The sequence below is a fragment of the Chamaea fasciata genome, unplaced genomic scaffold (genome assembly GCF_029207755.1).
Source record: "Chamaea fasciata isolate MVZ Bird 193981 ecotype frontalis unplaced genomic scaffold, bChaFas1.0.hap1 SCAF_7, whole genome shotgun sequence".
Lineage (NCBI taxonomy): Eukaryota > Metazoa > Chordata > Aves > Passeriformes > Sylviidae > Chamaea > Chamaea fasciata.
The window spans coordinates 54,239,167-54,251,028 of record NW_027094092.1 but is presented as its reverse complement, the minus strand read 5'-3'; the positions used below and the strand labels follow the sequence as shown (position 1 = coordinate 54,251,028).

Below are 11,862 nucleotides of genomic sequence, written 5' to 3'. Positions count from 1 at the left end.
TGTGTGGTCACTGCTTAAGACCAAGTCCTGTGCTGCAGTAGCTGTCAGCCTGCTAAGTGCAGCTGTTTTACATGTCTGCTCACATTTGTAGATGCCTGGCTGTGTTTTCTGAAACTCTCCAGCAAATGCTTGCTTGAGTTAGTTCATCAGCAAAGACAACTTTACCTGCACCACAAGTGACCCCCACATTCACCTCTGCAGAAACCCCCGTGCAGCAGAGCCCTGTGGTTGCTGCTGGTAAGATCTGAGAACTGGGCTTGCCCGAGGCAAAGCGCCCTTGGCACCTGCTGGCCCCTTCTCTGGGCTCCAATGTGAGCGATAACTGGCCTTTAATGTTGGTGCTGACCTCCTAAGTTGTGTTCAGAAAACATTATCTGGCAAATCTCATGTGTCACATTTCAAAGAAAAGAGTTTTTTGCCTCAGTCCAGGTCTGATTTCTTTACAGGCAAAGGACAAAACCCTTTGGGAACCAAGCACTTCTTGGAAGCAAGGTTAAGAGCAATAAACTTTCCTCCTTACCAATAGACTGAAATATTGGCAAAAGCTTTTCTGTTAGGAGCACACATCTCTCCCCACAGGGTCAGGTCAGTGCTCTATAACGCATCTTTACAAAACTGAAATACAATTTTTGATGATCAGAGCTGGGTAAGGATCAGGAAACTGGTCTGACATATTTCATTTATACTGACTAAAGTTTTTATTCAAGAAATTCTTCGCTTGCAACAGCTAGAGTGAGATTTCAAGATAATATGCATTACGAATGTTTTGCAATGAAGCTGAATTAATGTCTTCTCTGAGAATCTCCAGAGTGCCTTCCTCAGGACTGTATCTGTAACCTCTTAACAGCATAGAAAAATAATTGTTTGGTTGCCCAATGGAAATGTCAGCCTGAATTCCCATGTGCACTACTTTTGGGGTCCCTGTCCCTCATCTGCTTCTCTAAACACTGCCTGGGAAGTGGCACAGCGATAAAATGACTGTAAACAGCCCTGGGATTAAGAAGTGATTTGAGACCTGCAGCTGATCTGAGACTGGATGTGGTTAGGAAATTAGATTAGGAAATTACTCTACCTGGAACTGGACATTAATTGCGGTGTCTTGTGCTGGAGAGAGGATTCATGCTGAGATGGATAAATGAAATTGGGATTGTGAGGGAAACTATGACTTGAGGTCAGTTTAATTTGGATTTTTGTGCCAGAGTTATCTGAACACTACTCACATTCCTCACTCTGATGCCTTTTGCTTTCTGGCATCCTGGCCTTGCAGTTTTGGGCCCTGCTGCAGAGGGGTGCTCTGATGTCTTCCCAAGCACGGTGTGGGGCAGGGAGCTGCTCACTGGCAGTGCAGAGCAGGGTGGATGCTCACCCTCGGGAATAAAATGCCATCTGTTCCTGCCATGCATGTCCCGTTGCTGTGCTGGTCTGTTCTCAGCTTGCCGTCCGGCAGGAGATTGCTTAAGGTTATTTTCCTTCAGCCCTGTCCCACCTGCCAACCAGGGGATAAGGGAGCAGATCTCACCCCCAGGCAGCCCCTAAACGACAATGCTCAAGAAAAGTTAGTCCACGTCTGGTGAGCCTTTGGTCCACTTGCAATGTCATGGTAGGGGTGTGACCACCTGGGCTAGGAGCAGAACCACTGCGTCTGTAGGCACCGGAGTGGCTGTGCACTCTTGTCTATTATTGCCACTGTCTGAGGCTGGTGGACAGATTTTTAGAAACTTGGGTCAAAATTTCCTGGGATCCAGCAGATAGGATGAAGCCAGTTTGCTGGTTTGGGGTATTTGTGTGTGTGTGTTTAATGGCCATCAACAGGGGTGACATCGGTGTCCTGTGTCATTAGGGGGATCCCCCACTGGCGGTCCCCAGCCCTGCTGGAGACACACGGGTTGATTTAACCCCCTAGGCGCCAGGGCGTAGTAGCAGGCAGATTTTGCCGGAGAGGGATACCCCACAGCAGCTCTTCCTTTCTCCGCTCCCCTCTTCCCCTACAAGCCCTGAAGCCATTCTTAGGAGCAGCTCGGGCTGCGGGAGAGGGAGCAGCCGTGTCCAGGGGAGGCATCGGACGGCCCTGCATTGCATTGCATTGCATTGCACTGCGCATCCTCCCTCCCTCCCATCTCTCCCCACCGCCTACTGCTGCAACCTGCCTGCCTGCCTCCATCCCTCTATCCTCCCCACGTCCCACCTCACATCGCTCCCCCTGCGTCTCTCGCTCCTGCATCCCTCCCTCCTGCATCCCTCCTTCCTGCATCCCTCTCTCCCTCCCTCCTGCATCCGTCCCTCCTGCATCCCTCCTCCTGCATCCCTCTCCCCACCCCTCCCTCCTTCCCTCCCTCTGCCTGCGCAGAGCCGCGGACATGGCGCTCAGCAATTTCCTCTTCGCTCAGTGCATCTGCTATTTCCTGGCCTTTCTCTTCAGCTTCATCGTGGTGGTGCCACTCTCCGAGAATGGCAACGACTTCCACGGCCGGTGCCTGCTCTTCACCGAGGGCATGTGGCTCAACGCCAACCTGACGGTGGAGCGGCAGCGCTTCACGGTGCAGGAGTGGGGCCCTGAGGCTGCCTGCCGCTTTAGCATCTTCACCGGGCTCCTCTCCCTGCTGCTGGCCACAGTGCAGGCCTGGAGGACCCTCTTCTTCCTCTGCAAAGGGCACGAGGAGTAAGTATCCCTGGGGATGAGCCCATCCCTCCCCCAGGCTGGGACTCCTGGGAGCAGTGTGGGGGTGAAGCGCCGGGCTTTGCACCATCCAGGTCATCCTGCTCCCCCAGAGGGGCTTGGGGAGAGGTGTTGTATTGCCCGTGTCTGTCTGCACACACACCATGCACTCCCCCAGCTGTGTCCAGGGCCCTCTTCAGAGGATGCTCCCGTGCAGAGGTTTGGGGTGGGGGGTCAGATCCACTGCCCTGCACCCACTGCCCTTTGGCAGCCTTGCTGCAGCGTGTGGCCTCTCAGCTGCAGTGGGAACTAAAGGGTTTGGGGGCTGTGGGGTGATGCTGGAGGCTGGGGCTCACAGGTGCCTCTTGACCATGGTCCCACTACACATCCGTGCCAAAGGCCTTCCCCAGGTGTGCACTGGGTGTGTGACAAACCTTGAAACAACATGGTTGGTCCTGGGGGGGCAGAAGGGTGAAGCTGGTGACTCCCCTCTGTTTTTTATGCTGCTTTTGTAGTGTACATGGCAGCTACTGCAGACAACAACCATTGCTTGGTTACGACATGAGAGCAGTGCTGAGCGCTCCCTGCAGCAGCTCAGGGCAGCACTGACAGCTGGTTCCTGTGCTCAGACAAGCCAGGGGGCATCCCAACCCAGCAGGTGTAGGGAGAGGCTTGGTGGGCAAGGCAGCTGCTCAGGAGCACTGTGATGTTCTGTGCTTGCCTCTCTGGTGGCCTGAGAGGGCAGAGACCCTGGTGCAGGTAACCCAGCCTCTGGGTGCTACAGGGCTGGACAGTGCACTGATGCCTGTCTAAACCAGGAAAAATATTTTTCCCATGGTTTAGGAATGCCAAGGGTAAATCACTCCTGTCCAGTTCTATTTGGGCTTGAGATTTCTTGAGTAAGGGGCTGTTACATCTGGGCTTGGTAATCCTGGAGGCTGGGTAGCAGTGTCGTCTCTCTGGCTCTTTCCAACCACTCTCAATCTGCCTAATACACCAACATGCTGTAGTAAGTGTGGACCAGAAACTTATTCCATATTAGAACTTACTTTACACTAAATACAACCACATACATCTTAACATCTTTGAATTCAGCTTCCTCAGGTGATCCAATATCTGTAGAGGGTTAATTGAATCTCAATGCTTTGCAGTTCAGAGCTAGCTAATTTTTTAGAAGAAACCAGCAGTAAAAACCCTGTAATGGTGACATTTGGATTAGATGTTTGGCCTGCTTCCAAAAGCGCCTATTAATTTCAAAACTGTTGGGCGGGCCCCTCAAAAGTGTCCCTTTAGAAGTTGCTTCCAGGCTCCTTTGGGAGTTGTAAAACACTGTTCATAGTTGCTGCAGAGAAGAGAGGCAGAAGGCTGTGGGGTGATGGGGAGCAAAGATGGAGCAAGTTGGGGTGATGAGATAACCACAGAAGATCTCAGGAGGGCACATGCTTGGGAACAGCAGGTTCTTGGAAAGAAGGAAAGTCTGTCCTGTACCACATCAGCCACTTTATGCAAAGCAGGCAGGGCTCACACTGTCCTGATTTTAGACAGCCATTTGTTAAAGGTTCAGACGAGCGCAAAAACATTTCTGTTTGTCTGGAGAGATAAATGTGAGCTCCTCACCATCCATGATAGTTGTCTGTTCTGATTAGAGGTAGTTGAGGAAGAACCAGAATGTCATAACTGATGATCCTGTTGAGGAGGATCACTGCTACTGGGCCAGTTCCAGGGTGAGCCAGCCGAGGCAGTCAGGGTTAGTTAGCACCCTTTGCATCTTTTGTGTGCAATGGCTTTGAATGATTGCTGACAGAGAGTTATAACTGTTTAAAAACCTTCTTAAAATGGTCTCAGCACGCCTTGCCTCGGCATCCTGGGGCTCTTCAGCTCATCTGAAGGGTAGAGGTATAACTCAGATACTTCATTGCTAGGATTGCAAAGCAACTTTGGGCATAAACATTTATCATTAGAGGTCATTCACTCAATCTGCAGTGCATAGGTTGAAGTTCTAATCTAAGGAGGAAAAACTAGAGGTGAGCTAGAGAGCCAAATAAGCAGTTTTCTATCAGGATGCTCTGGCATCTGTGATGGTTAGTCTTGCCAGATGCAAATCAAGTGCAAGGCTGAGCCCTATTTTGTCAGTGGAAGGTCAGGTCCTGGATCATGGAGCCTCTTTTTCTGCAGGGTAGGAAATAGAGGGAGAACTGGAGATCCTGGGCTGCCAGGACCTGCTGAATAGTTCTGGTAACTGCTCCTTTTCTAGAGCTGTTATTAATTCTGGGGCCAAGTATGTTTTATTCTGTGAAGAGCTCAAGTCTTTTCTGCCTCTCAGGCCAGCACACCATCCAAGGTGCACACAGAGGATATGGTCTGACTTTAGGAACACTTGGGATGAAATCCAGGCTAGGTGTGAAGTCAGGGCAGAGAACATGCAGAAATCTGGCATGCTCATAGCAGCTCTCTCTGTATGGGTGACCCCAGCACACAGCAGAGGTGAGCTGATCTACTTCACCAAGCCCAGCTAAACCAGAGCAGGATTCAGCTTATTGTTCATCCGTAAGTCAGGTGTCCTGGCATCCAGCACCCACTGCACTCTATAGGGACACTTCTTGAAGGTGGTTTACTTCACTTCTTTTCTGTCAGTCTTGGGATGGGACAACTGTCACTTTAGAGAGAGCCTAGACAGCACCTCTAAAGCCACATCAGCCCAGGAGCAAGCATCCTAACTCTGCTGATAATTGCTTCATCTCATTTTAAACTTCTCCTGAGGTCACAAATGTATCATATATAACCTGTAGAAATTAGGATTGTCCAGCCCAGAACCTTCCAGGACTCAAATACTCATTTAAAAAGCCTCTTGGCTTTTCATTTAATGAGCAACCAGGTAAAAGAAGAGACTGAGGTGGTTTAGTTGTTTGTTTGTTTGTTTGTTTGTTTTTTTGTTTGTTTTTTCTTTTTTTTTTTTTTTCCTCTCTGGGGTGAGTAGATTCCTTCTATCACCAGCACAATGAGTGGCACTGGTGAGAAATTTGTCATACTCATCTTCACCAGACACTCTGAATAGGATGACCTGCCTTCTGAAGCTGCCAGTCTTTCTCCAACCTGGAGCAGATGTCCAGTTTTTGCATAGTATGACATTCCAAGGTGTCCTATTCTAAACAGCCACTTAGAGCAGTTTCAAGTAGAGAAGGGCTTTGCCAGATGACTAGGATTAGAAACTTTCCCAGCAAGAATTCAGATGAGGAGTTAAAGAGTGAGGCTGGAAAATGAGTGAATGATTCCATGGCCTGAAGGGAAATCTGTAGCATCCTGTCTCATCCCACCCCAAACACAGCACGTGCTGAGGGCAGGCCCTGGTTGGGCAGACTTAATGGGACTGAGGTAAATTGATATTCAGCAGGCAGACATTGCATACTGACACCAAAGCCACAGAAATCCCAGGAGAAGCTGGCCTGCTCTGCAAATTGCCCATAAAACTGAGATTCGTGTCCTATGATGGCAGTACCTTGTGTTACATTGCTTAAAATGATTATAGCTATCAGTACTGTGTTTTTATTTTTGGTTTCCCTCTCTCAGGCAATTTTTGCCCCAATTATCACTTTAGTCATGAAATAATTTTAGCTCCAGTTACTACATAATTTGAGCTAATGACATTTATTTTAACAATGGTGATTTTCATCTTTACAGCTAATGAAAGCCACATTGTGTATGAACAATCACCACTTATTATATAAAGCCACATCTTCTTATGGTTAAAAAAGAAATCAAAATCAAAAGCATTTGCAAGTGAAGGTAATGTGATTCAAAATCAAGTCCATAGTGTTTCTATGTACTAGGTGTTCTTAATTAAAGATGTGTTTCAAAGGGAAACTGATATCTTTGTGCCCACTCTGTGCTGCTTACAGGGACTGCTGATGTTGTGTTTCAGCTGTTTATGAGTTACATTTTTCTTCCCTTTTATTACAGCTCTTTCTTTTACGCCTTCCTGAATCTGCTGATCAGCGCCTTTGTGGTGTTCATCACATTTATTGCCAGCACTATAGTGAGTGTAGGATTTAACATGTGGTGTGATGCAATTACCGAAAAAGGAAGCATGCCAAATAGGTTAGTATTGGAGAATACACTGTATTCCTTTTATTTTTTTTTCATATAGGCACAATTGAACTGTGGTGTTACTAAGTGTAGTTATTACACGCAAGGTGAGCAAGGGGGACAAGGCACCTGTAATATGAAAATCCAGAGTTTTTTCGTGTGGAACAAAAGAAAAAAAAAAGCAAATCAAACTTCTTTTTGTTTGTTTATTTAGAAGCCCACAAAGAAAAGTGTGTTTCTGTCGTATTTTGTGTTCTCTGAATCATGATCATAGGCAAACCAAACCCATTATGTTAGAATTTTTTATTTCCAAAGGAATGCTTGATTTGGAGTTTTTCTGTAGATGGGGGGAGTGTGGCCTTGTGAGCAGGGCAGAGGGCTGGGCGTCAGGGATCCTGGCTTGCAATCCTGGTTCTACCCCCAACCCACTGTGTGACACCGGGCAAGTCTCTTATCCTGCCTGTGCCACAAGTCATCATCAGACAAAAAATTTGGAGTTCCTTGCCTTGTAGTGATGCTGTGGATGCCCTGAGAGCCACAGAATGAAAAACACTTTGTAAGTGCAAAGTACAGATGGCTGATGCTTTGTTACAGTCACAAAATGTACAGCTCCTAAAATGCTCCACTGTATCCCACAATGCTTATGCTCCTTATAGGAAACATGATAAGTTGAGGAAGATTTGCTCCTATCAAAAAAAATAATGATGAGGAGAGAGGAAAATGTGACATTTTATGTCATATGATATTAAATAAATGTACTACTTAAAGCATACATTTGTGTTGCACATTGTCATATGTTGTAAAATGCCATAGTGAATGTTCTGTTTAGGGCTGCAACGATTAATCGAATTACTCGAATATTCGGTTAAAAATTCGATTACAAAAACCATCTAATCGAATATTCGGGTAAGAACCCAAGATGACCGACAGCACTGAAAAGGAGAGAGAAGAGGCTGCAGAAATCAACCAAGAGATAGAATGACAACCTCAAAATCCTGGGATTTTTTTCACACCAATAATGGTCCAAGTTATTTGTAAAATCTGTAGGCAGCCCCTATCTTACCATCAGAGTATCGTCTCCTTGCTGGAGCGTCCGAAACAAAAACACAATTCCTTCTTCTGAGGCTTTCCCTGATGAAGTCAAAAGGTAACAGAGGATCATACACTTTGTTTCATTGAGGGGTAAAACAACCAACCTGGGGTAATGCCAGGGGCAAATCTGTGGGAGGAGAGGGGGCAGTGGGAAAGAGGGGTTTAAGAATGCTGTGTTCATAATAAAGATTCCACTTATGGAGGATTTGTATTATCACTTACATAACTGCACCTTTTTTTTTTTAATTTTTTTTGGTAAAAGAACATATTTTTTATCTTAGTTTTAGAGGAGATCAGCAAGCAGCCTGATGATTGCAATAACTTAAATATCCTTTGATAGAATGTGCCATTGTGACTGTTAAAAGTACATTTAATATGATGTTTCATTTTATATTTGGTTTACCTGGAATCTCTTAAGTAATTTTCTTCTTTTGTTTTTCCCTTCCAAATGCCTTTCTGGGTAGCTGTGAAGAATTGCAGGATATAGATCTTGAGCTGAACTTGGAAAACTCTGCTTTCTATGACCAATTTGCTATTGCACAGGTAGGTCAGACTACGTCATGGTTCTATTCCTGTTCATTTGCCATTTGCTTATTGACCTGGGATCGCTGGACCTGAGCTACCATTCTCAGAAATCAATGGGAATGTTTACACTGGCTTCAGTAAGTGCTGAATCAGAACGATATTGATGGGCACATTTGCATTTTAAATTCAAAATGGACACTTTTGAATACAGATATATCAAAGCCTCACCCTACCACTGATCTTCTAAATCATGACATAAAACTCATTGTTTATGCAAAGGATGAGGTCTGTAAAAGTTGCAGCACTCTGGTGTCCTGGATCTCTTCATTACTGTTCAAAATAATTTCTGACCTGCACCGTACCGTGGGGTTCCTAGTTTTGCTTTCCTTGAGTTTGACTGAGATCACCAAAGCTATATAAATGTCAGACCATTGAAAATAATCAAAGATTTATTCATTCAGATAGGGCTGTTTTCTGATGGATACATGAGAATTGAACCTCTAAGGCTGTCAGACCTTTCTTTTGAATATTCTAGCTCAAGTCAATGATCAGTCAGTGAGCATTGAGACATGAGCACATACTAATTTTGCAGGGACCAGAGTCCCATCCATGCAGGGCGGCACCCTTACAGATGCTTATATTGTCTCACATGGAAAGAGGCATTAGCCTGTCTGGAGCATTCCTTGAAGGTAACCCTTGCCTCTTGGGCATGAGCCAATTTTGTGTCTTTGCTGCCAACATTGGCATCTAGATGTCCAGCTCAGCCACATTTGCATTTAGGAAAGAAATATGCCAAAAAAGTAACTCCTTTATATGAAGAACCCAGGACCTCCCTGAATTTAGCTTGGCATGACTCCATGGGGTCTCCATGGGGTCCAGCTCAGGTTTTCATAATCACCTGGACAGCTGACTTCGTTTTTACAACACTGTACTGACCTCTTTATGGTTTCTTTCCTTCTCTAGTTTGGTCTCTGGGCTGCCTGGCTGACTTGGCTGGCAATCACCATTCTGGCTTTCCTGAAGGTTTATCACAACTACAGACAGGAGGACCTGCTAGACAGCTTGATCCATGAGAAGGAGCTGTTGCTAGGAAGATCCCCTTCACGATCCTCTTTGCAAGATGACAAAAGTGGCATGATCTAAAGTGTAAGCAGATTTACAGGGCAGGGTCTAGATTTTATTATTCAGTAGTGTGAGCTGAAGTTGAGTCAGGGTATTGAGTGTGTGAGATCTTTTCTTTTCCTGAAATGAAATGTAATTGTGAATCACTCACTTCCCCCATGAGAAACTGTTGGCAGAGATACTGATATTAGGTTAAAGAGAATGAACTGCCATGCCCTATGTGCCTATGGCACAGCCAACTTTCTGTGCTGTGCAGGCAAAATTTGTAACCTGCCCTTGTCAGCAGAGCTCCTACGTGCCATCACTGGCTTTTGGGACATTTTTGAGGACTGAGCTGGCAAGACCAGGCTACAGCATCCAGGCTATTTCTTCAAACTATTCTTCAACCAACTGGAGCTGCATTCAGTCCCTCCTCTTTCCCTCTCCTCCCTTTTCCCAGGGAAACTGCCCCTGTTCTCTCTATCCTGGGAAGTTGCAGCTCTGGTTTGGGTGCAGGATCCTGCTGTCTCTGCTTTCGCTGTGTTTGGATGCAGTGCTGACAAACATGTTGCTCCTGCTCTGATTTTATTTAGAACATAGAGACCTGTGTTCCAGACTTGATATTTAATATTGGACAGTGTTAATGAATTCCATGAAACCCGTATGTTATTACAGCACCTGTCCAAAACTGTGTATAATATGGAAGGATGATGGAGGACTTCTGTGGTTTTGTTTCTTCTTAGATTTTGGCATGACCAGCTTTTATTATGACTCCTGAAGTGAAGTGTAGCTAGCAATTGCTGAAGCTTGCATACTAAGAAATTAAGCTGAATAGATAGTATTAATGCTTGTGCATTTATAAATGTAACTTGGTCCCTAACATGGTATGCTATTCTGGTTTGAATATTAGAATTTATTTGTGATATTTATTTCATATAGGATATGCAAAATTACTGTAAGCATTTGCATTGTAGGTTTCTATATATAAACATAGCAAGGAGTTCAAACAGCTGAGTTATTTTATAGGTAGTTCAGTGCTGAATGGGTCCATTCTCCCCACTCATGGGCAGGAGTTCCAGGGCAGATGAATTTTGCTGTGAAAAGAAAGAATTGCTATTTACACAAAGCTCACTGGTGACTGTGTTGTTGCTTTCAGTTTTGCTTGGCCAGTGCTTTAACAAGTCAGGTGGATTGTTGAGATCAGAGGTAGTTCTGATAATTGAGAAGAATCACTCAGAGGAGTGTGGGATTTGCATGGCAGAGAAGTAAAATTGTACTAGAATTAAGCATTTATCCCCAGGTAGACATTACACAGGAGACCCCAAATCAGCAGAAAACTTAAGCAAACAACTAAGTTTGTACTGAAGATTTTTTTGGGACTACAGTGACACTGCCTGTGGTACCTGTGTTTGAGTTGAGACTGAATTTATGGCGGCAGAAGTGCAAACCACACAGGATTATATGACCTGGTAAATCAGAATGAGGGGAGAGAAGACAGCAGCAGGCTTTTACCACGACAGAGCTCAAGCCTGGGGTTAGCACAACCATGCAGATTTACTGTTGTCTTCTGGGGACTCTCTGATGCTTAGTTAAGTACCAGCTTAAGCATTTCATTGGAACAGAACTTGATGTCATGACAAATCCCTCAATCATTAAGCATTTTAGGGCATAAAATCTGACATTGTATTTAACTGCCAAAATGTTCTCATAGGTTTAGGGAAAAAGCCCTCCACGGGCTCTAAGCAGTGAGCCAGCCCTGTGAACATTGCTTATAACCCCAGCTGGCCACAGTTCTCTGTAGAAAGGTCTTGTTCTTCAGCATGATTGCTGCCCACAAGAGAATTCAATTCCTTTGAAAGATTTGCACCAGTGGCTTTTTTTGTAGTTGGGAGTTGTCATCAGAGGAGGACTACTGGAGAGGGAATCAGAGATCAAGTTAATTAATACCTATTTAAAATTCAGCTATCAGGACTGTCAGAGTGCCTTTTTTTTTTTTTTTTTGTTCTTTTTGTCTAGTAGTTTGGATATTAAGAAAAATCTCTTAATTGAAAGGACTGTCCAGCACTGGAACAGGCTGCCCAGGGAAGTGATGGAGTCACCATCCCTGGGTGTATTTAGAAGAAGCGTAGATGTGGCACAAAGGGACATAGTTTAGTGGTGGCCTTTGCAGTGCCATGTTAATAGTTTGACTGGATGATCCAAGAGGTCTTTTTCAACCTAAATTACTCTGTCTCTAGTAGGAGATACTCTTGAAAGTACCAGAGTCTATTGCCAAGGAATGATCTTCTTCGTACCCTGAAAAAGAGCTTGGGCCTGTTTCCTACGTTTGCCCTGTTTCTCTATCTGTGAAAGGCAGTCTCACTTTCACTCAGCAGTGATGTCTCTTCCCACAAATTACTTCAGTG

At 45.2% G+C, this 11,862-nt stretch overlaps 1 protein-coding gene across 1 annotated transcript; it reads left to right on the top strand.

Annotated features, from left to right (window-relative positions):
* Nucleotides 1-2,316: 2,316 nt before the first annotated feature.
* On the top strand, nt 2,317-10,327 carry TMEM179 (transmembrane protein 179). The gene is made up of 4 exons (XM_066186932.1): nt 2,317-2,659; nt 6,614-6,751; nt 8,296-8,374; nt 9,320-10,327. Exons 1-4 carry the CDS (start codon nt 2,358-2,360, stop codon nt 9,497-9,499), a joined length of 699 nt encoding a protein of 232 aa, XP_066043029.1. The 5' UTR covers nt 2,317-2,357; the 3' UTR covers nt 9,500-10,327.
* The last annotated feature ends 1,535 nt before the right edge of the window (nt 10,328-11,862 follow it).

Excerpts from the sequence above, each read along its gene's own strand:
- TMEM179 (XM_066186932.1), top strand. The coding sequence starts at position 2,358 with ATGGCGCTCAGCAATTTCCTCTTCGCTCAGTGCATCTGCTATTTCCTG. Across the intron at positions 6,752-8,295 it reads AAAGGAAGCATGCCAAATAG|CTGTGAAGAATTGCAGGATA; the intron begins GTTAGTATTGGA and ends CTTTCTGGGTAG. Across the intron at positions 8,375-9,319 it reads ACCAATTTGCTATTGCACAG|TTTGGTCTCTGGGCTGCCTG; the intron begins GTAGGTCAGACT and ends TTCCTTCTCTAG.